The sequence below is a fragment of the Haematobia irritans genome, chromosome 1 (genome assembly GCF_050003625.1).
Source record: "Haematobia irritans isolate KBUSLIRL chromosome 1, ASM5000362v1, whole genome shotgun sequence".
In the NCBI taxonomy this organism is placed as follows: domain Eukaryota; kingdom Metazoa; phylum Arthropoda; class Insecta; order Diptera; family Muscidae; genus Haematobia; species Haematobia irritans.
In genome coordinates, this window is record NC_134397.1 from 55,204,770 (window position 1) to 55,229,063 (window position 24,294).

The 24,294-nt window shown below is 27.9% G+C and overlaps 1 protein-coding gene and 1 non-coding gene across 9 annotated transcripts in view; one reads left to right on the forward strand and one right to left on the reverse strand.

Annotated features, from left to right (window-relative positions):
* Positions 1 to 24,294, reverse strand: part of Esyt2 (extended synaptotagmin-like protein 2) — a 110,734-nt gene that overhangs the window by 23,009 nt on the left and 63,431 nt on the right. For 7 of the 8 annotated variants that reach the window (XM_075290383.1, XM_075290378.1, XM_075290382.1 and 4 more), the window contains 3 exons: positions 8,670 to 9,147; positions 2,882 to 2,923; positions 2,257 to 2,808 (listed from right to left, as the gene is read on the reverse strand). In XM_075290383.1, the coding sequence (XP_075146498.1) occupies positions 2,257 to 2,808; positions 2,882 to 2,923; positions 8,670 to 8,990 (915 nt within the window). In that variant the 5' untranslated portion in view covers positions 8,991 to 9,147. Of the gene's footprint in view, positions 1 to 2,256; positions 2,809 to 2,881; positions 2,924 to 8,669; positions 9,148 to 9,211; positions 9,227 to 24,294 lie in introns of those variants that run through there. The other variant, XM_075290384.1, reaches the window with a different exon arrangement.
* TRNAA-AGC (transfer RNA alanine (anticodon AGC)) lies at positions 21,678 to 21,750 on the forward strand. Its single transcript has one exon. It is a non-coding gene; the product is annotated as a tRNA-Ala (tRNA).

Consider the following 24,294-nt stretch of genomic DNA (forward strand, 5'->3'; position numbering starts at 1 on the left):
GCAAAATTTTCTATAGAAATAAAATTTTGACAAAATTATCTATAGAAATAAAATGTTGGCAAAATGTTCTATAGAAAAAAGATTTTGGCAACATTTGCTATGGAAATAAAATTTTGGCAAAATTTTCTTTAGAAATAAAATTTTGGTAAAATTTTCTAGAAAAAATTTTTGGCAAAATTTTGTATAGAAATAAAATTTTGGCAACATTTTCTATAGAAATAAATTTTGGCAAAATTTTCTATACAAATAAATTTTGACAAAATTTTCTCTAGAATTAAAATTTTGGCAGAATTATCTATAAAAATAAAATTTTGGTAAAATTTTTGCTAGAAATATATTTTTGGCAACATTTTCTATAGAAATTAAAATTTCGGCAAAATTTTCTATACATATAAAATTTTGGCAAAATTTTATATAGAAATAAAATTTTGACAAAATTTTCTATGGAAATAAAATGTTGGCAAAATTATCTATAGAAATAAAATGTTGGCAAAATGTTCTATAGAAAAAAGATTTTGGCAACATTTGCTATGGAAATAAAATTTTGGCAAAATTTTCTTTAGAAATAAAATTTTGGCAAAATTTTCTAGAAAAAATTTTTGGCAAAATTTTGTATAGAAATAAAATTTTGGCAAAATTTTCTATAGAAATAAAATTTTGGCAAAATTTTCTATAGAAATAAATTTTGACAAAATTTTCTCTAGAATTAAAATTTTGGCAGAATTATCTATAGAAATAAAATTTTGGTAAAATTTTTGCTAGAAATATATTTTTGGCAACATTTTCTATAGAAATTAAAATTTCGGCAAAATTTTCTATACATATAAAATTTTGGCAAAATTTTATATAGAAATAAAATTTTGACAAAATTTTCTATAGAAATAAAATGTTGGCAAAATGTTATATAGAAATTAAATGTTGACAACATTTTCTATTGAAATAAAATGTTGGGAAAATTTTCTATAGAAATAAAATTTTGACGAAATTTTCTGTAGAAATAAAATTTTGACAGAATTTTCTATAGTAATAAAATTTTGACAAAAAATAAAATTTTGGCAAAATTGTCTATAGGAATAAAATTTGACAAACTGTTTTGTAAAAATTAAATTTTGACAAAATTTTCCATAGAAATTTAGACAAAACTTTCTATAGAAATAAAATTTAGACAAAATTTTCTACAGAAATAAAATTTTGACAAAATATTTTCTAGAAGTATATTTTTGGCAAAATTTTCTATAGAAATAAAATTGTGATGACATTTTCTATAAAAGTAAAATTTTGACAAAATTTCCTATAAAAATAAAATATTTGACAAAATTTCCTATAGAAATAAAATATTTGACAAAATTTTCTATAGAAATAAAATATTTGACAAAATTTTCTATAGAAATAAAATTTTGGCAAAATTTTCTATAGAAATAAAATGTTGGCAAAATTTTCTACAGAAATAACAGGTTGACCAAATTTTATATAGAAATAAAATTTTGAAAAAATTTTCTATAGAAATAAAATTTTGACAAAATTTTCTATAGAAATAAAATTGTGGCAAATTTTTCTATAGAGAAATGGCAAATTTTTCTATAGAGATAAAATTTGGACAAAATTTCCAATAGAAATAAAATATTTGACAACATTTTCTATAGAAATGAAATTTTGGCAAAAATTTCGATAGAAATAATATGTTGGCAATATTTTCTTTAGAAATAAAATTTTGGCAAAATTTTCTATAGAAGCTTTTTTGTTTGGTAGTTTTTTGGTAGAATTTTCTCCAAATGTTGGTAGATTATTTTTGGTTCGATTGGCAACCGTGATTGTAAACAACTCTGGTAAACTTCTTTATTAGCACTGAGTGTTGCCAGATTCCATGTTGAGCTCAACGGGATTTTCTTGCCCCACTAATTATTCCAAGACCGTTCTCTTAGCTGTGGTTTCACTAGATAGTAGATAGGGACAGTAGGAATCCCGTAAATCCATTTCTCTATGGCAAGGGACCTATGGGTCCGAATGGTGTTAACAACATGGCGAAACCACTTAGGGGTGCTTTGAAATACTGGGAAATTTCAGCAGCATTATTGTCAGGGGATAATCCACCACAGAAAAAAATTATTATTGTTCGGTCGAAATTGGGACTGAATCCCTGACCCTTTGTATGCAATGCGAGCATAAACGGCCACCATTACACGGTGGCCATATATGCATATAGTATCCCAGTATTAAACTTCGAATTCCTAAATCTAATCACTCCATTAAACTCACCTCAGGTTCTGGCATTTTCAACGAAGTAGCTGGTACCTCATCGCTCAAGGTTATGGGTAGTTTATTTGGCAATACCATAATATTACCAATCTGCTCCACAATAATACGACGCAACAAATCACTAAGACCAGGCATATCCATAAAATCAATGGCACCAACCAAATTGAAATCAATATTGGGATTATTCAAGAAGAAGATTTGCAAACCACCAATCAATGGCATACTGCGTATCAATGGCTTCATCACAACACGTACCCAACCATGTATCTGGAAATCTTTAATGCCACCCTTTATGCTGCCCAAATAGAAATTAATATCACAATCACTGGCATAGAATAGATCCAAATCCATGATAATCTCATTACGTCCAATATTTTGGGTATAGACTTTAACACCACCTATGCGTGGTGGTATGGTACCCAAAATGATGCGATCGAAACGAAAACCGCTCATTTTATAATTTGCCAAGGACTCAGCAACAGCAGGTTCAATTGTCGTTTTCACTAGAGAGCGGGCGTAGTGATTGGCATTGGGCCATAATTGTTTGAGAATCTGTGATGAGAAAGAATGAAGAAATGTTTTATTTGTTATTTAAAAGTTGAAGTAGATGTACCATATTACCTACCTTATTAACCCATTCACAGCGTTCGACATCGGGAAAATATACCTGAAAATAAAAACGAAGACAAATATTAATCGAATTGTATAGAGAGACCAATATAGGTTGATTTCAAAGAAGCCATTACGATCATGGAAACTATTGTCATACTGTGTAAACTGAACTACTCAGAAACTACTACTTTTTAATTATCACAAATATGTACCTAACAATTAAAAATGCTTATAGAAATATTAGCAAAATTTTATTTCTATAGAAAATTTTTGCAAACTTTTATTATTATTGCACATTTTTGGAAAATTTTATTAGCATACAAAATTTTTGGAAAATTTTTTTGTAGAAACATTTTGCAAAACTTTGTTTCTATTGACAATTTTTGCAATTTTTTTCTTGAACTGAAAATTTTTGCAAAAGCAGTTTTATTATAATAAATATGCACATAAATAAATAAATAAATAAATTATTCTTAGCAACATTTAAAAAAAAAACTTTTATTTCTATAAAAAATTTTGTCAAAATTTTATTTCTATAGAAAACTTTTGCAAGATTTTCTTTCTATGGAAATATTTTGTAAAATTTTTTTTCTATAGAAATTTTTTGCAAAATTTTAGTTTTATAGACAATTTTTGCAAAATTTTAGTTTTACAGGAAATATTTGTAAAATTTTTGTTTTTATAGACAATTTTTCCAATTTTAGCAAAATTTTATTGCTATAGAAAATTTTTGGAAAAATTTTTATTTGTATACAAAATTGATCCAAAATTTTATTTCAATAGGAAATTTTTATAAAGTTTGATTTCTATAGAAGAAATTTGAGTTTTGTAGAAGTTTATTTCTATAGAAATTTTTTGTAATTTGTTTTCTATAGAAAGTGTTTGCAAAATTGTTTTCTATAGACAATTTTTAGAAATTTTTATTTCTTATTGTTGTTTTTGATTTGAGCTTAAAACCATGCATTGACTAAACTACAAGTGTAGCTTAACCAACAGAGAAAAATTATGCTCGTCAAATTTATTTGAGTTAGCTACACTTGTACTTTAGTCAATGCATGGTTTTAAGCTCAAATCAAAAACAACAATAAGAAATAAAAATTTCTAAAAATTGTCTATAGAAAACAAGTTTTACGCTGAAATCAAAAACAACAATAATGATTGAGGAGAAACCAACAATAACAAACAAAACGAATGAAGATAGAGGAAGCACGCTCAAAAACAAACCCATCCAACTACATTAAAATCGATGATTTGAGTTTGGCAAAGGAAAAGAGATATGCTTGCAAATTTGTTTAGGCAATAGCCGACTATCAAACCTTTATTCGGAAGGTTCAAGTGTAGTTCACTTTTGGTTGAGTGAATTACCCGAATTTATTCTGATAACTGGTTGATAGTTTTGCTGCAAGTAGAGGATGCTGATGAGGAATGTGGTAATTCCGAAACAGCTGTACATCCAACCATCTTGCAGTCTATAGGGCTTTGCCCAAATAAATTTGACAAGCATACTTTTCCTCTGTTGGTTAAGCTACACTGGTAGTTTAGTCAATGCATGGTTTACAGAAATATTTTGCAAAATTTTACTTTATAGAAAATTTCTGTAAAATTTTATTTCTATAGAAAATTTTGTTTCTAAAGAAAATTTCTGTAAAATTTTATTTCTATAGAAAATATTTTCAAAACTTTAATTTTATAGAATTTTATTTTCCAAACTTTTTTGCTACTGTCTAAAAATATAATTTAAAAATGTTATCTCTATAAATTATTTTGCATATACTTATTTATCTTAATGAATTTGGTAATTTTTTTATTTTTATCGTAAATTTTTATCAAATTTTTATTTTGATAGAAAATTTCTGTTGAATGTTATTTCTATTAAAATTTTTTTAGAAAATTTTATTTCTATTTAAAATGCCTTCAAAATTTTATTTCTAGTAAATTGTTTGCAAAAATTTTATTTCTATAGAAAATTTTGTCAATATTTTGTCTTTACTGTTTTTGTTTTAAATCATTTTTGTAAATTTTATTTTTATACCCTGCGCCACACTGTGGAATAGGGTATTATAAGTTAGTGCATGTGTTTGTAACACCCAGAAGGAGACGAGATAGCCACATGGTGTCTTCAGCAATAATGCTCAGGGTGGGTCCCTGAGTCGGTATAACCATGTCCGTCTGTCCGTCCGTCCGTCTGTCTGTGAACCCATTTTTTTGATCAAAGTCTAGGTCGCAATTTAAGTCCAATCGCCCTCAAATTTGGCACATGTTCCTAATTTGGGTCAGAATAGAACCCTATTGATTTTGGAAGAAATCGGTTCAGATTTAGATATAGCTCCCATATATATCTTTCGCCCGATATGGACTAATATGGACCCAGCAGCCAGAGTTTTATACCGATTTGCTTGAAATTTTGTACAAACATAACACTTAGTTGTATAGTCCAGTGTGCAAAATTTGATTGAAATCGGTTCAGATTTAGATAAAGCTCCCATATATATCTTTCGCCCGATATGGACTTATATGGCCCCAGAAGCCAGATTTTTGGCCGAATTTGGTTGAAATTTTGCACTAGGAGTACAATTAGTAGTATAGTCAAATGTGCAAAATTTGATTGAAATCGGTTCAGATTTAGATATAGCTCCCATATATATCTTTCGCCCGACATGGACTAATATGGTCTTAAAAGCCAGAATTTTGGCCCAATTTGTTTGAAATTTTGCACAGGGAGTAGATTTAGCATTGTAGCTATGCGTGCCAAATTTGGTTGAAATCGAGTCAGATTTAGATATAGCTCCCATATATATCTTTCGCCCAATATGCACTTATATGGACCCAGAAAGAACCCAGAGTTTTATCCCGATTAGCTTGAAATTTTGCACAAGGAGTACAATTGGTAGTATAGTCATGTGTGCCAAATTTGATTGAAATCGGTTCAGATTTAGATATAGCTTCCATATATATTACTAAAATCCATATTTTCCATATTTTTTTACTAAAATTGTGTTCCACCCTAGTGCATTAGCCGACTTAAATTTTGAGTCTATAGATTTTGTAGAATTCTATCAAATTCTGTCCAAATCGAGTTATATTTAAATGTATGTATTTGGGATAAACCTTTATAAAGGGTGATACGGTCAAAATTTGGTCAAGGGAAAACGCGTGGAAATCGGTGAAATCGTGTATTTAAAAAATCAAATTACATTTCTTTTTCAAGTTCAATTAGTATAAAATTCAGGAAAAATATTCAGTTAGGCTTTCGCTTTTCCAAATCCGAATTGCCGGGCCTCACGCTTGACACCTGCCATCAGATTTTGTACAGCCACCTTGTCCACCTTCTTCGCCGCAGAAAGCCAGTTTGCCTTGAACTGCTGCTCGTCCTTAGCAGTTTTTTTGGTCTTCTTTAGGTTCCGCTTGACAATAGCCCGGTATTTCTCAATTGGGCTGAGCTCTGGCGTGTTGGGAGGGTTCTTGTCCTTGGGAACCACCTGCACGTTGTTGGCGGCGTACCACTCCATGACCTTTTTACCGTAATGGCAAGATGCCAAATCCGGCCAAAGCAGTACGGAACAACCTTGTTTCTTCAGGAAAGGCAGCAGACGTTTATTCAAACACTCTTTCACGTAAATTTCTTGTTTGACAGTCCCGGAAGCTATGAAAATGCTGCTTTTCAAGCCACATGTAGAGATGGCTTGCCAAACCAGACATTTCTTTACGAACTTTGACAGTTTTATGTGCTTGAAAATATCTGCTACCTTTCCCCTTCCTTTTGCCGTATAAAACTCCTGTCCCGGAAGCTGCTTGTAGTCGGCTTTGACGTAGGTTTCGTCGTCCATTACCACGCAGTCAAACTTCGTCAGCATCGTCGTGTACAGCTTCCGGGATCGCGCTTTGGCCGTCGTATTTTGTTTATCATCGCGATTTGGAGTCACTACCTTCTTGTAAGACGATAGTCCGGCTCGTTTTTTGGCTCGATGCACGGTTGTAGACGATACACCCAGCTTATTTGCGGCATCTCGGAGAGAGAGGTTAGGGTTTCGCTGGAAACTACCGGCAACTCTCTTTGTCGTCTCAGCGGCTTCCGGTATTCGATTTCCCCCCGATCCAGACTTCCTGGCTGTCGACAAACGTTCATATCAGTCCATAATTATATATAGGACCCATATAAAACGATCCCCAGACTTGACCTCCGGTGCCTTTTGGAGAAGCAAAATTTATCCGATCTGGTTGAAATTTTGTAAGTGGTAGTAGTATATGATATTTAACAACCATGCCAAAAGTGGTCCATATCAGTCCATAATCACATATAGCCCCCATATAAATCGATCCCGAGATTTGGTTTTGGAGCCTCTTGGAGGAGCAAATTTCATCCGAGTCAGTTGAAATTTGGTACATTGTGATAGTATATGGCCGTTAACAACCATGCCTAACTAGGTCCATATCGGTCTATAGTTATATATAGCCCTCAGATCCATATCAATAATTGTATATAGCCCCCATATAAGCGACCCCCATATTTCAATTCTGGCTCCCTACGTACCGTGCAAAAGTCCATATCGATTCGTAATTATTTGTAGACTTACCTACACATACTTTTTTTGTCTAATGTATACCACGTATGGACTAACTCACAATTTAGGAAACGATTTAAGATACCACAACCCAAGTAATTCGATTGTGGATGACAGTCTTTCGTAGAAGTTTGTACGCAATCCATGGTGGAGGGTACATAGGTTAGGTTAGGTTAGGTTAGGTGGCAGCCCGATGTATCAGGCTCACTTAGACTATTCAGTCCATTGTGATACCACATTGGTGAACTTCTCTCTTATCACTGAGTGCTGCCCGATTCCATGTTAAGCTCAATGACAAGGGACCTCCTTTTTATAGCCGAGTCCGAACGGCGTTCCACATTGCAGTAAAACCACTTAGAGAAGCTTGAAACCCTCAGAAATGTCACCAGCATTACTGAGGTGGGATAATCCACCGCTGAAAAACTTTTTGGTGTTCGGTCGAAGCAGGAATCGAACCCACGACCTTGTGTATGCAAGGCGGGCATGCTAACCATTGCACCACGGTGGCTCCCTAGATTCGGCCTGGCCGAACTTACTGACGTTTATACTTGTTTTTTGTGGAAAATTATATTTGTATATAAAATGTTGTCAACATTTTAGTTTTGTACAAAGTTTAGTTTTATAGATTTTTGTTTGCTATAGAAGTTTTTTATTTCTATAAACATTTTTGTTGAAAGCTTTTCTATTGAAGGTTTTGCCAACATTTTATTGCGATTGAAAATTTTGTCGAATTTTATTTCTATAAAAAAATTTTGCAAACTGTTATTTCTATAAAAAATTCTTTGCTAAATTTTATTTCTTTTGAAAATTTTATTTCTATACATAATTTTATTATTATTATTATTGTTTTTTTACTTTTGAAACTATTTTTGCATTTTTTTATTAATTTTTAGGAACTATTGCCAAAATTTTATTTCTATTAAAATTTTTATGTCTATAGGAAAACTTTCTATTTTATTGCTATTCAAAGTTTTGCAAATTTCATTTTTATAGAAATTTTTTGCATTTTTTTAATTAATTTTTGTTTTGTTATAGAAGCTATTGTCAAAATTGTATTTCTATAGAATTTTTTTTTTTCAAAGTTTTATCAAAATTTTATTTCTATTGAATTTTTTTTTAATTTCTTTCTATAGAAAATTTTTGCAATATTGTATTTCTATGAAAAATTTCTTTTAAATATTTACAAAACTTTAAGTGTGATCGTTCTGTAGACATCTTTTGCAAACACTCTATACTTACCCAAGCTGGTAGCTCATCAATACGCGCCAAAATCACTTCTTTCTCTGAAGCCATAGCTGAGGCTTTGGCAATATTTCTTTTATGTTCGGTACTTTTACGGAAACGATCACGGGCCACAGAGAGAATAACAGGAGCTATCAGCCATGCTACAGACCAGCCCATATAACCGACTAGATATATAGAGCCTACCATAGCGACTTTTTTAGCCACAGTATACATGACGGAGAAAATACTCTCTTCAGCGCTAGATGGTTTTGCCACAGCATTTTCGGTTGATGATAATTCATTATTTTCCGTTGCCGTTGGAGTTGTTGCTGCCATTTTGGCGGCTTCTAGTTTACGTTCTTCGGCCAAAATTTCTTCTTCGTCGTCGTAATCGGGATTAGGGGCGATTTCTTGTAATTCAGCCAAAGGTGCTGATTGTAACAAGGGTGCCGAGTTTGTATCCTCCGGTGGTAATTCTTCAAATTCGAAATCACTGTAAAGAGAAGTTTTATTTATTTATTTAACATATTATTTAATTTATTATAATTACAAATTACAATAAACTTATTTATACGGACACTAGCAAACTAAAGGCTATCTGCCTAATAAAAGAGAAGTTTTATTTTGAAATTAGTTTGAATCATCTAGAATGGATTTGAGATATGTTTCTATTTAAAATTAGCAAAGAAAGTGAGGAGGAAGGAAAATTACTAAGATGTGTATGTGTGTACATAACATTGTGTATAATATTTGTATAGCTTTTGTTTCGAATACAGGTAGACCTCAAACTACGCGTAGACCCTGAAAATATGTTATAAAGTTTTTTTTTTCTTGACCAGAAGTCAATTGTGTTTGTCCTTAGAGCTAGGAAGTGTTACCGTTTTTTAGTTGCAAATTTGCCTTTGTTATCAAGAGATGATATTTTTGTGCCACTGAAATATTTGTGGATTTTTGTATCAACTTTTTGTGAATTGGATAATTTTCGAATTAATTTTTATTCGAAATTTCTTCAATCACAGAAATAATAATAACAATCATTTATGTAAAACAAAAATTAATTTTATATTAATTAAAAAATTAGTTGAATTAATTCAATTCAATTAAGATTTTAATTGTCAAAATTTCGGTAATATTTTTTTCTGAGTAATATCAAAAAAATCTTTAAATTAAACCAAAGATACAATATTTCAGGCAATATAAAAATTATTTCTTTGAATCAAAAATGTTTTTCCTTACTTAAAAAAAATGGTCAAGCTATAAAGATATATGATTTGCAGTAGGGACTAAAATTTCAAAGATTTCAAAAATTGTGAACTTTATTTTAATTATAATTTCTGTATTTTAATTTATATAAATTCAGTATCGTAAAATTTAGGTTGAATAATATTTCATATTATTATTAGGTTGAATAATATTTCATATAATATTTGTTCTGTGTATAAAGCACCCAGCAAAAAAATTGGAAGTTCTTCCAAAGGCACAACTTTAAAATTTTTAATGGGTAATTTTAACTTTTTTTGTTTCAAATTGGTTAAAAACAGTTTCAGAATTCGTAAAATGGTACAAATTATTAAAATTTTGTCGAAAAAAAAAAATGCTAAATCCAATCTGAAAAAATTGTGAATTTTTGAAAACATTTGAGACCAAACGTTTCTAGAAAGCTTTAAAATCCATAAAAAAAATATAAAAGTTATTTATTTGACAAAATATCACAGAATTTCTTAATTTACATCCAAAACATTGAATTCGGGTCGCTCCTAAAGAAGTGATGCAAATTCAGTGCAACGGCTGTTGAAATGGAGGACTTCCGTCCTATGACAAGCCCATGTTAAATTCATCGCTTCTGCGTCAATTTTGCACGACACTTTTTTTGCTGGGATGTTATGGGTCTAAAATGCCAGTATATTTTCAATTTGTGGCAAATCGGATAAAAACTAAAATTTCTAGAAACCCTAGGAGTTAAATCGGGAGTTCGGTGTAATGGGGGCTAATACATGAAAGGGAGCCAAAACATGAAAGGATACACACAGTATTCAGCACATCTAATTGTGGTTCTAGAATCTAGACCCCAAATCGGAGGGCCGGTTTATAAGGGGGCTATATCAAAAACTGTACCGATACACAATATAATCAGCATACCTCTTTATGGTCCTAGAATACCTCTAGGTGTCCAATTTCAGGCAATTTGGGTAAAAACTACGGATTCTAGAAGCCCAAGAAGTAAAATCGAGAGATCGGTCTATATGGGGGCTATATCAAAGCTTGGTCCCATAATCACCATTTTCGGCACATCTTCTATTTTCCTAGAGTACCTCTACATCTCCAATTTCAGGCAATTTGGGTAAAAACTACGGATTCTAGAAGCCCAAGGAGTAAAATCGGGAGATCAGTCTATATGGGGGCTATATCAAAACATGGACCGGTACTCACCATTTTTGGCACATCTCTTTATTCTCCTAGAATACCTCTGGTTTTTCAATTTCAGGCAAATTGGGTAAAAACTACAGATTCTAGAAGCCCAAGAATAAAATCGGAAGATCGGTCTATATGGGGGCTATATCAAAACATGGACCGATAACCACCATTTTCGGCACACCTCTTCATGGACCTAGAATACCTCTAGATTTCCAATTTCAGGCAAATTGGGTAAAAATTACGGATTCTAGAAGACCAAGAAGTAAAATCGGGAGATCGGTCTATATGGGGGATATATCGAAACTTGGTCCCATAATCATCAATTTCGGCACATCTCTTTATTTTCCTAGAATACCTTAGATTTCAAATTTCAGGCAAATTGGATAAAAACTACGAATTGTAGAAGCCTAAGAAGTAAAATCAGGAGATCGGTCTATATGGGGGCTATATCGAAACTATGGGTGCTATATCGAAGATTTGTCTATATGGGGACTATATCGAAGCATGGTCCGATAATCACCATTTTCGCACATCTCTTTATTTTCCTAGAATACCTCTAGATTTCCAATTTCAGGGAAATTGGATAAAAACTACAGTTTTTATAATCCCAAGACCCCAAATCGGGAGGTCGGCTCATATGGGGACTATATCAAAACTTGAACCTATATAGCCCATCTTCGAACTTGACCTGCCTGAAAACAAAAAACGTATCTGTGGCAAATTTGAGGACGATAGCGCCATTATTGAAGGCATTATTGAAAACAGACAGACAGACGGACATGCTTATACCGTCTTAGAATTTCTCCCTGATCAAGAATATATATATATATATATATATATATATATATATATATATATATATATATATATATATATATATATATATATATATATATATATATATATATATATATATATATATATATATATATATATATATATATATATATATATATATATATATATATATATATATATATATATATACTTTATATACATGTTTTTTATACCACCACCCCGTTACCATGGTGGTGGGTATAAAAAAATTATAGCAAAAATTGTGAACTTTCTTTTAATTATAATTTCTATATTTTAATTTATATAAATTCAGTATCGTAAAATTTAGATTGAATAATATTTCATATTAGATCAATATTTTTGTTCAGTGTATAAAGCAAATACGCTAGTCTTTCAAGACTTTATTTATTTATTTATGATTCCTAAATCTCAATAAAAACTACTCTTACATAAAAAATTATCAATTTTCTTTTTAATACAAATAAAACTATTTTTAAATCAAAAATTATGAATTTTCTTTTAATTAAAATTTCTGTATTTTGAAGAAATTTGTCCTTATTATGGTGTACATTTTATGTCCTAAAATCCAGACCGGTAGTTAGGTCAGTATATTTTCCGTGTAATTTTGAAATAATCATAACAAATTTTATATTAATAAAAAGGCGAACTTCGCCCCTCAACGAACTGTGTTCTAACGAGGTCTGCCTGTAAATCAAAAAAAACTTCAAAGCAGAAAATAAAAATACTTCACCCCTAAACCAACTGTGTTCTACCGAGGTCTCCCTGTAAATCTAAAAACTTCAAAGCAAAAAATAAAAATATTTTTTTTATCGGAAACCACGTTCTAAGCAATAAGGAATGTTGGATGGATGAATGATTCATTTTAACATCAAGCCGCTAATTTTATTTGAACAACTGTTGGATACCAGCAGCTTTTGTAAAATTCTAAAACGTTTGTTGTGGTTATTTTGCAATATTTGTTTTTTTTTTTGTAATACGACGTGATTTGAGTAAATATTTTTAAATTTCAAAATATATACTTGTACAGTCAGAGTCAGTGGATGAAATAGTAATACGAAAAAAAAAATAAAACAGAATATAATAGAGAATCTGGAAGAGATAGAAGAAGTGAAAATTGCTCACAATTTGAAAGAGGCTTATTTAAAAGCAATATTTGATTTGTGACGAATAACAAATATGTTATACATTTATTGGTCTATATAGAGGCTATTTCAAAATAAATACCTAAATAAACCCTTCCATATGTTCCAAATTTACAGTAAGCCCGGGACGAATTGTTCATAAAAAAAAACAAATACTTGAATTCAAAGATTTTGACCTTCCATAAAGATTTTTGGTAAAGGGTGATAGGTCAAAATTTGGTCAATATAAACTTGATGTATTTCTTTCAATTGTGCATATAAAAAACCTGAACACCCCTCATTGTGAAGGTGTGTGTGTGTAGAATGTTGCTCCTATTTTGATTTTGGAATTCACTCTTCAGTTGTCAAAATGCCGTCCAAGCAAGTAGAGCAGCGTATCAAAATTTTGCTCGCGCATCGCGAAAATCCGAGCTACTCGCACGCAAAGCTGGCAAAATCGCTAAAAGTTGCCAAATCAGCCGTTTCAAATGTTATTAAAGTGTTTGGGGAACGTTTGTCGACAGCCAGGAAGTCTGGATCGGGGGGAAATCGAAAACCGGAAGCCGCTGAGACGACAAAGAGAGTTGCCGGTAGTTTCAAGCGAAACCCTAACTTCTCTCTCCGAAATGCCGCAAATAAGCTGGGTGTATCGTCTACAACCGTGCATCGAGCCAAAAAAAAAAACGAGCCGGACTATCGACTTACAAGAAGGTAGTGACTCCAAATCGCGATGATAAACAAAATACGACGGCCAAAGCGCGATCCCGAAGGCTGTACACGACGATGCTGACGAAGTTTGACTGCGTGGTAATGGACGACGAAAAACTACAAAGCCAACTACAAGCAGCTTCCGGAACAGGAATTTTATACGGCAAAAGGAAGGGGAAAGGTAGCAGATATTTTCAAGCACATAAAACTGTCAAAGTTCGCAAAGAAATATCTGGTTCGGCAAGCCATCTGTACCTGTGGCTTGAAAAGCAGCATTTTCATAGCTTCCGGGACTGTCAACCAAGAAATTTACGTAAAAGAGTTTTTGAATAAACGTCTGCTGCCTTCCCTGAAGAAACACGGTTGTTCCGTACTGTTTTGGCCGGATTTGGCATCTTGCCATTACGGTAAAAAGGCCATGGAGTGGTACGCCGCCAACAACGTGCAGGTGGTTCCCAAGGACAAGAACCCTCCCAACACGCCAGAGCTCCGCCCAATTGAGAAATACTGGGCTATTGTCAAGCGAAACCTAAAGAAGACCAAAAAAACTGCTAAGGACGAGCAGCAGTTCAAGGCAAACTGGCTTTCTACGGCGAAGAAGGTGGACAAGGTGGCTGTACAAAATCTGATGGCAGGTGTCAAGCGTGAGGCCCGGCAATTCGGATTTGGAAAAGCGAAAGCCTAACTGAATATTTGTGCTGAATTTTATACTAATTGAACTTGAAAAAGAAATTTAATTTGATTTTTTAAATAAACGATTTCACCGATTTACACGCGTTTTCGCTTGACCAAATTTTGACCGTTGACCCCACCCAAAGCAGCGGCTTCTTTAGAATAAAGACATTTTTAGGGAGTTATTTACCTTTAAATCTAGTCTCTATAAAATTTAAATTACGCCACACATCTCATATACCAAATTTTCATTCTCTTTTTGAGATATTGTTAATAAAACTATTCGTGTACAAACAAATGAAATTAAAAAAAATCAAAAATCAAAAAAAACTTTAACCATAAATCAAAGATGCAAAATCCTCCATACAAGCCTAAGGCTACACCCAGAGAAGGAATATGATCACCTCAAACATGTTTAAAGAGCAAAATGTTATTTTTGGTTGGTGACCATGTACCATGTTTGTCGCAAAAATGTTGTTTTCTCGCCAAACATAAAATGCTTTCCGAGAACAGATACATCATTTCCGAGAATATAACATGGTTGCAGCGAACATGTTACACGGTCACCATCCAAAAATAACATTTTGCTCTTTAAACATGTTTGGGGTGATCATATTCCTTCTCTGGGTGTATACTTAAAGCTATTTATCATTATTTCAAAGAGTAGAAGATTATTTCTTTAAATCAAAACTGTTTTTCTGTACTTTCAGCTAAATTAAAAAAAAAATTGCGACTTTTTTGGAGGGACACAGATTCGTGTTCTAAATTTAACGAAACCAACTTTTAAAGCAAAGACTAACTTACTTTTCATCATTTTTTTTTTAAGAAATTAGTTTTATAATATTGTGTGTCCTAAAATTTGAGTTGTATATTCTTTCATATTGGATCAATATTTTTATCAGTCCATGCACTCATAATTTTCGTGCGTCCCGACAATTTCGTGTCCGGTACACACCTCTAATAAGAATTACACGGCCCAGTGGATATTATGGAGAAAGGTGAAATTTTAGAAATTTCTTAAATCCAATATTTGTTCAACATAATTTGTTTTACAGTACAACAGTACTGAGATCTAAATAAATCACATGGAGATGAAATAAGTATGAAGAAAGATACCATTAAAAAAAACTTCAGATATTATTTTTTTCCACTTTCTGTAAAACACTCAATGCTTATCACAAAAAGTTTATTTGGTTGTCTAAAATTTCCCAGAAAATACAGCCGCTGGTAGCGCTAGTGTGGCCTAAGAGCACGGTTTCCATCCGAGCCAAAAAATTATATACCAAAAATTTTAAGAAAATTTTACCAAAACCAAATATAAAAAAAACTTATTTTATAGTTTTTGATATGTGGTTATAAAAAAAAAAAACGTTTGCTATAGAAATTTAGTTTTGTTTTTTTTAGAAAAATTTGTCAACATTTTATTCCCATAAAAAATTTTGTCAAAATTTTATTCCTTGGAAAAAATTTTGTTACAATTTTTTTTTTTCTTAAGAAATAAGAAAGTTTTGTCAAAATTTCATCTCTATAGAAAATTTTGTCTAAGTTTTATTCCTAGAGAAAAATTTGTCAACAATTTATTCCTAGAGAAAATTTTGTCAAAATTTTATTCCTTGGAAAAAATTTTGTTACAATTTTTTTCCTAGATAAAATTTTGGCAAAATTTTTTTCTTAGATAAAATTTTGTCAAAATTTTATTCCTAGAGAAAATTTTGTCAAAATTGTATTCTAGAGTAAATTTAATCAAAATTTTATTCCTATAGAAAATTGTATCAAAATATTATTCCTAAAGAAAATTTTGTCAAAATTTTATTTGTATGAAAAATCTTATCAAAATTTTATACCCATAGAAAATTTTGTCAAAATTTTATATACATTACATACCTAGAACATTTTGTCAAAATTTTATATCTGGAGAAAATTTTTTCAAAATTTTATTTATTTATTTATTTCTATAAAATTTTTTTAAAATTTTATTTCTGTTGAAAATTTTCCCAAAATTTTAATTCTTTAGAAAATTTTCTAAAAATTTCATCTCTATAGAAAATTTTGTTAAAATTTTATTATTTATTTTATTTATTTCTGTAGAAAATTTTATCAAAATTTTATTTCTGTAGATAAGTTTGTCAATTTTTTTTCTATTGAAAATTTTGTCAAATTTTTATTTCTTCAGATAATTTTGCCCACATTTTTTCCTGCGCCCAGAGAAGGAGTATGATCACTTCAAACATGTTTAAATAGTAAAATGTTATTTTTGGATGGTGACCATGTAACATGTTCGCTGCAACCATGTTATATTCTCGGAAATTATGTATCTGTTTTCGGAAAGCATTTTATGTTTGGCGAGAAAACAACATTTTTGCGACAAACATGGTACATGGTCACCATCCAAAAATAACATTTTGCTCTTTAAACATATTTGAGGTGATCATATTCCTTCTGGGTGTGGAGAAAATTTTATTAACTTGCTATTACTGGAGAAAATTTTGTAAAAATTTTATTACGTGAGGAAATTTTGTCAAAATTGTATTTTAGAGAAAATTTAATCAAAATTTTATTTCTATAGAAAATGTTGTCAACATTACATCTCTACGGAAAATTTTGTCAAAGTTATATATCTATAGAAATTTTGTCAAAATTTCATTTTAATCGAAAATTTTGACAAGATTTTATTTCTATAGAAAATTTAATCAAAAGTTTATTTCTATAGAAAATTTTGTCAACTTTATATCTCTACAGAAAATTTTGTCAAAATTAGATACATTTAGAAATTTTGTCAAAATTTTATTTCAATCGAAAATTTTGTCAACATTTTATTTCTATGGAAAGCTTTGTCGACATTTTATATCTTTAGAAAACTTTGTCAATATTTTATATCTATAGAAAATTGTGTCTAAATTTTATATCTATTAAAAATTTTGTAAAAATTTTATTTTTATAGAAAATTTTGTAGAAATTTTATTTCTATAGGAAATTGTGTTAAAAGTTTATTCCTAGAGAAATTTTTGTCAAAATCTTGTTCCTAGAGAAAGTTTTGTCAAAATGTTATTTCTACAAATAATTTTGTCAACATTATTCCTATAAAATTTTGTCAAAATGTTATTTCTATAGTAAATTTTTACAAATTTTTATTTCTATAGAAAATTTTGTCAAAATTTTATTCCTATTGAAAATTTTGTCTACATTTTATTCCTAGGCTAAATTTTGTTAAAATTTAATTTCTAGCAAAAAATTTTGTAAAAATTCTATTCCTATAGAAATATTTTTTCAATATTTTATTCCTGGATAAAATTTTGTCAAAATTTTATTATTGGAGAAATTTTTATCAAATATTTATTTCCATAGAAAATTTTATTCCTAGAGTAAATTTGGTCAATATTTTATTTCTATAGAAAATTTGGCAAAAAATTATTTCAATAGAAAATTTTGCCAACAGTTTATTCTTAGAAAAAATTTGTCAACATTTTACTCCAAAAAAATGTCAAAATTGTATTCTAGGGAAAGTTTTATCAAAATTTTATTTCTATAAAAAATCTTGTCAAAATTTTATTATTAGAGACAATTTTGTCAAAATTTTATTCTTAGAGAAAATTTTGTCAAAATCTTATTCCTAGCTAATATCTAATTCCTAGAGTAAATTTTGTTAAAATTGTATTCCTAGAGATTTTTTTAAATTTTATTTCTATAGAAAATTTTGTCAACATTTTATTTCTATAAAAAATTTTGTCAAAATTTTATTTCTATAAAAAATTTTGTTGAAATTTTATTACAAGAGCAAATTTTGTCAAAATTGTATTCTAGAGAAAATTTTATCAAAATATAAAATTTTGTTATAATCTTATTGTTACAGAACTTTTTTTTGAATTTTATTTTTATAGAAAATGTTGTAAAAATGTTATTTCTATAAAAAATTTTGTCAAAATTTTATATCTATAGAAAAATTTGTCAAATTTTTATATCTATGGAAAATGTTGTCAAAATTTTATGTCTATGGAAAAATTTGTCAAAATTTTATATCTATGGAAAATTTTGTCAAAATTTTGTCAAAATTTTATTCCTATGGTAAATGTTCGATATCTAAAGAAATCTTTGTTAAAATTTTATCTCAATAAAAAATTTGTCAAAATTGTATTTGTCTAGAAAATTTTGTCAAAATTTAATTTCTATACACACAAAAAAATTTCACTAAAATTTTTCCAATTAAAATTTCAATTGAGTTTTAAAAAATATTCAATTAAAAATTTAATTGATTCAACAAATTTTTTAATTGAAACAAAAATCAATCACAAAAATAATAGTATCAATTAATTTTTTAATTGGATCAATTAACTTTTTAATTGACCTTCAATTAATTGTTTAATTGATACTATCATTTCTGTGATTGAAGACATTTCAATTAAAAATTAATTGGATCAATTAATTTCGTGATTGAATCAGAAAAAAATTTTTTTGTGTGTAGGAAATTTTGTCAAAATTTTATTTCTGTGGAAAATTTTGTCAAAATTTTATTTCTATAGAAAATTTTGTCAATATTTTATTTTTATAGAAAATTTTGTCAAATTTTATTTTATTTTTAAATTTGGTCAAAATTTTATTTCTATAGAAAATTTTGTCAAAATTTTATTTCTAAAGAAAATTTTGTCAAAACTGTATTTCATTAAAGTACGCTTGTTAAATTTATTTGGACAAAGCCCAAAGACTGCAAGATGATTGGATAAACAGCTGTTTCGGAATTACCGCATTCCTCATCATTATCCTCTACATGCAGCAAAACTATCAACCAATTATCAGAATAAATTCGGGTAGTTCACTAAACCCAAAATGAACTACACTTGAACCTCCCAAAAAAGGTTTTTGATAGTCGGTTATTGCCTAAACAAATTTGCAAGCATATCTCTTTTTCTACCAAAGTCAAGTCATCGATTTGAGTGCAGTTGGCTGGGTTCTTTTATTTTTCTTCTTTCGTTTTGTTGTTCTTTTTTCATTCGTTTTGTTTGTTATTGTTGGTTTACTCTTCAAGCTGAAATCAAAAACAATAAAAAAAAAATTTATTTCTATAGAAAATTTTCTCAAAATTTTATTTCTATAGAAAATTTTCTAAAAATTTTATATCTATAGAAAATTTTCTAAAAGTTTTATTTCTATAAAAAATTTTGTCAAAATTTTATTTCTATAGAAAATGATGTCAACATTTTATGTCTACAGAAAATTTTGTCAAAAGAAATAAAATTTTAACAATTTTTTTTTTGTATATAAAATTTTGTCAAAATTTTATTTCAATAAAAAAATTTGTTAAAATTTTATTTCTTTAGAAAATTTTGCCAAAATTGTATTCTAGAGAAAATTTAATCAAAATTTTATTTCTATAGAAAATTTTGACAACATTTGATTTCCCTAGAAATTTTTTTCAACATTTTATTTCTTTTGACAATTTTGTCAAAATTTTATTCGTAGAGAAAATTTTGTCAAAATTTTATTCGTAGAGCAAATTTTGTCAAAATCTTATTCCTAGAGAAAATTTTGTCAATGTTTTATTCCTAGAGAAAATTTTGTCAATGTTTTATTCGTAGAGATAATTTTGTCAACATTTTATTCTTAGAGATAATTTTGTCAAAATTATATTTTAGAGAAAATTTAATAAAAATTTTATTCCTAGAGAAAATCTTGTCAAAGTTTTAGTCTTAGAGCAAATTTTGTCAAAATCTTATTCCTAGAGAAAATTTTGTAAAAATTTTGCTAATATCTTATTCCTAGAGTAAATGTTGTTAAAATTGTATTCCTATAGATTTTTTTTTTAATTTTATTTCTATAGAAAATTTTGTCAAAATTTTGTTTCTATAGAAAGTTTTATTGAAATTATATTTTTAAAGAAAATTTCGTCAAAAATTTATTTCTATAGAAAATTTTATCAAATTTTGTTTCTATAGAAAATTTGTGCAAAATTTTATTCCTATAGAAATATTTGCAAAATTTTATTTCTACAGAAAATTTTGTTGAATTTTTATATTTATAGAAAATTTTGTCAAAAATTTATTTCTATAGAATAGTTTGTTAAATTTTGTTTCCATAGAAGATTTGTGCAAAATTTTATTTCTATAGAAAATTTTGTCAAAATTTTATTTCTATAGAAAATTTTGTTTTTATAGAAAATTTTGTCAAAAATTTATTTCTATAGAAATATTTGCAAAATTTTATTTCTACAGAAAATGACAAAATTTTATTTCTATTGAAAATTTGTGAAGTACCTCTTTGGAGGAGAGGAATGTTTTCCAAAATCTACCCAGACACCAAAAATTCTACCAATCTACCATACAGTAAAAAATTTGTGTTAAATTGCTGGGCGATAACTTCGTTATTGAATTCTAAAGACCATCTTATAATTCCACTATAATCAAGAATATATACGTTTTATATGTTCGGAATTTGATATTTCGATGTGTTGCTAGCGAAAATGCAAACTTATTATACTCCCCTCGACTGCCAGTTAATAAATAAAAATGTATGCTCTCTTAAAAGATTTATTTTGAAAAATAAGTTTTTTTATTCTTGGAAATCCACACTCAGCAAGTATGCAAATATTGTTACAAATACAATCATCATTGTATGTATAGGTAAATATACCGCTGTATTAAAAAAATTGTTTACATTTAAAAGTCTACAATATAAAATGCATCCAATTTCCACAAGTGTAAATACATTCATGTTTTCCAAATAATTCTCAATTGAGTAGAAGCATATAAAATGGATCGTTTTAAAATAGATGAAATATTTATAGCTACGAGTATGTAGACATAATTTCGATGCTATGGAAAACGTTGTGTTTTTAGTATGCGATAAAAAAAATCTCTTCAACAATTACTTTAAGAGATTGAATAGTGAGGAAAAATAATGAAATATTTAAAATTTAGTCTATTTTATACTGACGTACTATACAATTGTCCATCTAATGTCTAATATTATAGAACAAAAAATTGAATTGGAATAAAATTTTTATTCGTAATTATTTAATTTAATTAATTTGGATGATAAATGTCAATGACATTTTTATAGTATTTCCAAACTAGTTTCTATATAGTTTTTCTTACTATTATTAAATGAAAACCAATCCAAAACTATTAAATGGTAATGCAGTTCACGTATTTCAACTATCGATCATAGCAATGGTTATTAGCTAGTGGTCAGCGATAACATACATGTTTGAGCTAATAATAATCCCATATAAGCATGGTTGCCAACAAAATATTCTCTCACTTATTAATGTGGTGAGTTTTGTTACCTTTACACACAAGGGGATGTAGCTCAGATGGTAGAGCGCTCGCTTAGCATGTGAGAGGTACGGGGATCGATGCCCCGCATCTCCAAATACATTTTTTGTTAATTGAATAAAAATATGTTTTATTATATTTTTGCTAAGTTTGAATTTAAAAGAAATTTGGTAGAAAATTTGAAATGTAAATTATTTAAAAATAAACTGAAAAAATTTAATTAATTAAAAAATAAAAAAAAAATATAAAAACAAATTACATTTATATGAAAGAAAATTAAATAATAATATTAAATTACATTAAATTAACATGGATATAGAGTGATCGCTTAGCATATGAGAAGTACGGGGGGTCAACGCCAAGCATCTCTAATTAGATTTCTAATTAGATATTTCTCTCAAGCTAAAAGGTATTTCACCAATTTTCTATAGAAATAAAAATTTGACAAAATTTCCAATAGAAATAAAATTTTGACAATTTCCTACAGAAATAAAATTTTGACAAAATTTCTAATAGAAATAAAATGTTGAGAAAATTTTCTATAGAAATAAAATTTTGACAAAATCTTCTAGAGAAATAAAATTTTGACAAAATTTTCTATAGAAATCAAATTTTGACAAATTTTTCTACATAAATAATATTTTGATAAAATTATTATAGACATACAATTCTGACATATTTTTCTATAGAAATCAAATTTTAACAAATTTTTCAATAGAAATCAAATTTTAACAAAATTTTCAATAGAAATAACATTTTGCAAAAATTTTCTATAGAAATAAAATGTTGACAAAATTTTCTATAGAAATAAAATTAGGACAAAATTTTCTATAGAAATAAAATTTTTACAAAATTTTCTATAGAAATAAAATTTTGACAAAATTTTCTATAGAAATAAAACTTTTATAAAATTTTCTATAGAAATAAAATTTTGACAAAATCTTCTATAGAAATAAAATTTTGACAAAATCTTCTATAGAAATAAAATTTTGACAAAATTTTCTATAAAAATGAAATTTTGACAAAATTTTCTATAGAAATGAAATTATGAAAAAATGTTCAATAAAAGAAAATTTTGACAATATTTTCTATAAAAATAAAATGTTGGCAAAATTGTTTAAAGCAATAAAATTTCTACAAAATATTCTGTAGAAATAAAATTATGACGAAATTTTCTACGGAAATAAAATTTCGAAAATATTTACTATAGAAATGAAATTTTGACAACATTTTTGTACAGAAAAAATTGTTTTCAAAATTTGTTTCAAAAAAAAAAAAAAATTGTCCATAGAAATAAAATTTTGAGAAAATTTTCTGCAGAAATAAAATTATGACGAAATTTTCTATGGCAAAAAAAAAACTACAATATTTTCTATAGAAATAAAATTTTGAGAACATTTTCTGTAGAAATAAAATTATGACGAAATTTTCTATGGCAAAAATAATTGACAAAATTTTCTATAGAAATAAAATTTTGACAAAATTTTCTATAGAAATAAAATTTTGGCAAGATCTTCTATAGAAATAAAATTTTGACAAACTTTTCTATAAAAATGAAATGTTGACAAAATTTTCTATAGAAATGAAATTATGAAAAAATGTTCAATAGAAATAAAATAGAAATAAAATTTTGACAAAATTTTTTACAAAATATTCTGTAGAAATAAAATTATGACGAAATTTTATACGGAAAAAAAAATTTTGGCAATATTTTCTAGAGAAATAAAATTTTGAGAAAATTTTCCGTAGAAATAAAATTATGACGAAATTTTCCATGGCAAAAAAAAAATTGACATCATTTTCTATACAAACAATATTTTGACAACATTTTTGTACAGAACAAATTGTTTTCAAAATTTCTTTCAAAAATAAAATTTTGACAAAATTTTCTATAGAAATAAAATTTTGAGAAAATTTTCTGTAGAAATAAAATTATGACGAAATTTTCCATGGCAAAAAAAAAAATTGACAATATTTTCTATAGAAATAAAAATTTGACAAAATGTTCTATAGAAATAAAATTTTTACAACATTTGCTATAGAAATAAAATGTTGACAACATTTTTGTACAGAATTTGTTTCAAAAATAAAATTTTGAGAAAATTTTCTGTAGAAATAAAATTATGACGAAATTTTCCATGGCAAAAAAATGTTGACAATATTTTCTATAGAAATAAAATTTTGACAAAATTTTCTATAGAAATAAAATGTTGACAAAATATTCTGTAGCAATAAAATTATGACGAAATTTTCTACGGAAATAAAATTTTTACAAAATGTTCTATAGAAATAAAATTTTGACAAACTTTTCTATAAAAATGAAATTTTGACAAAATTTTCTATAGAAATGAAATTATGAAAAAATGTTCAATAGAAATACAATTTTGACAAAATTTTCTATAGAAAAAATTTTTTACTGAATATTCTGTAGAAATAAAATTATGACGAAATTTTATACTGAAATAAAATTTTGACAATATTTTCTAGAGAAATAAAATTTTGAGAAAATTTTCTGTAGAAATAAAATTATGACGAAATTTTCTATGGCAAAAAAAAAAAAATTGACATCATTTTCTATACAAATAAAATTTTGACAACATTTGCTATAGAAATAAAATTTTGACAACATTTTTGTACAGA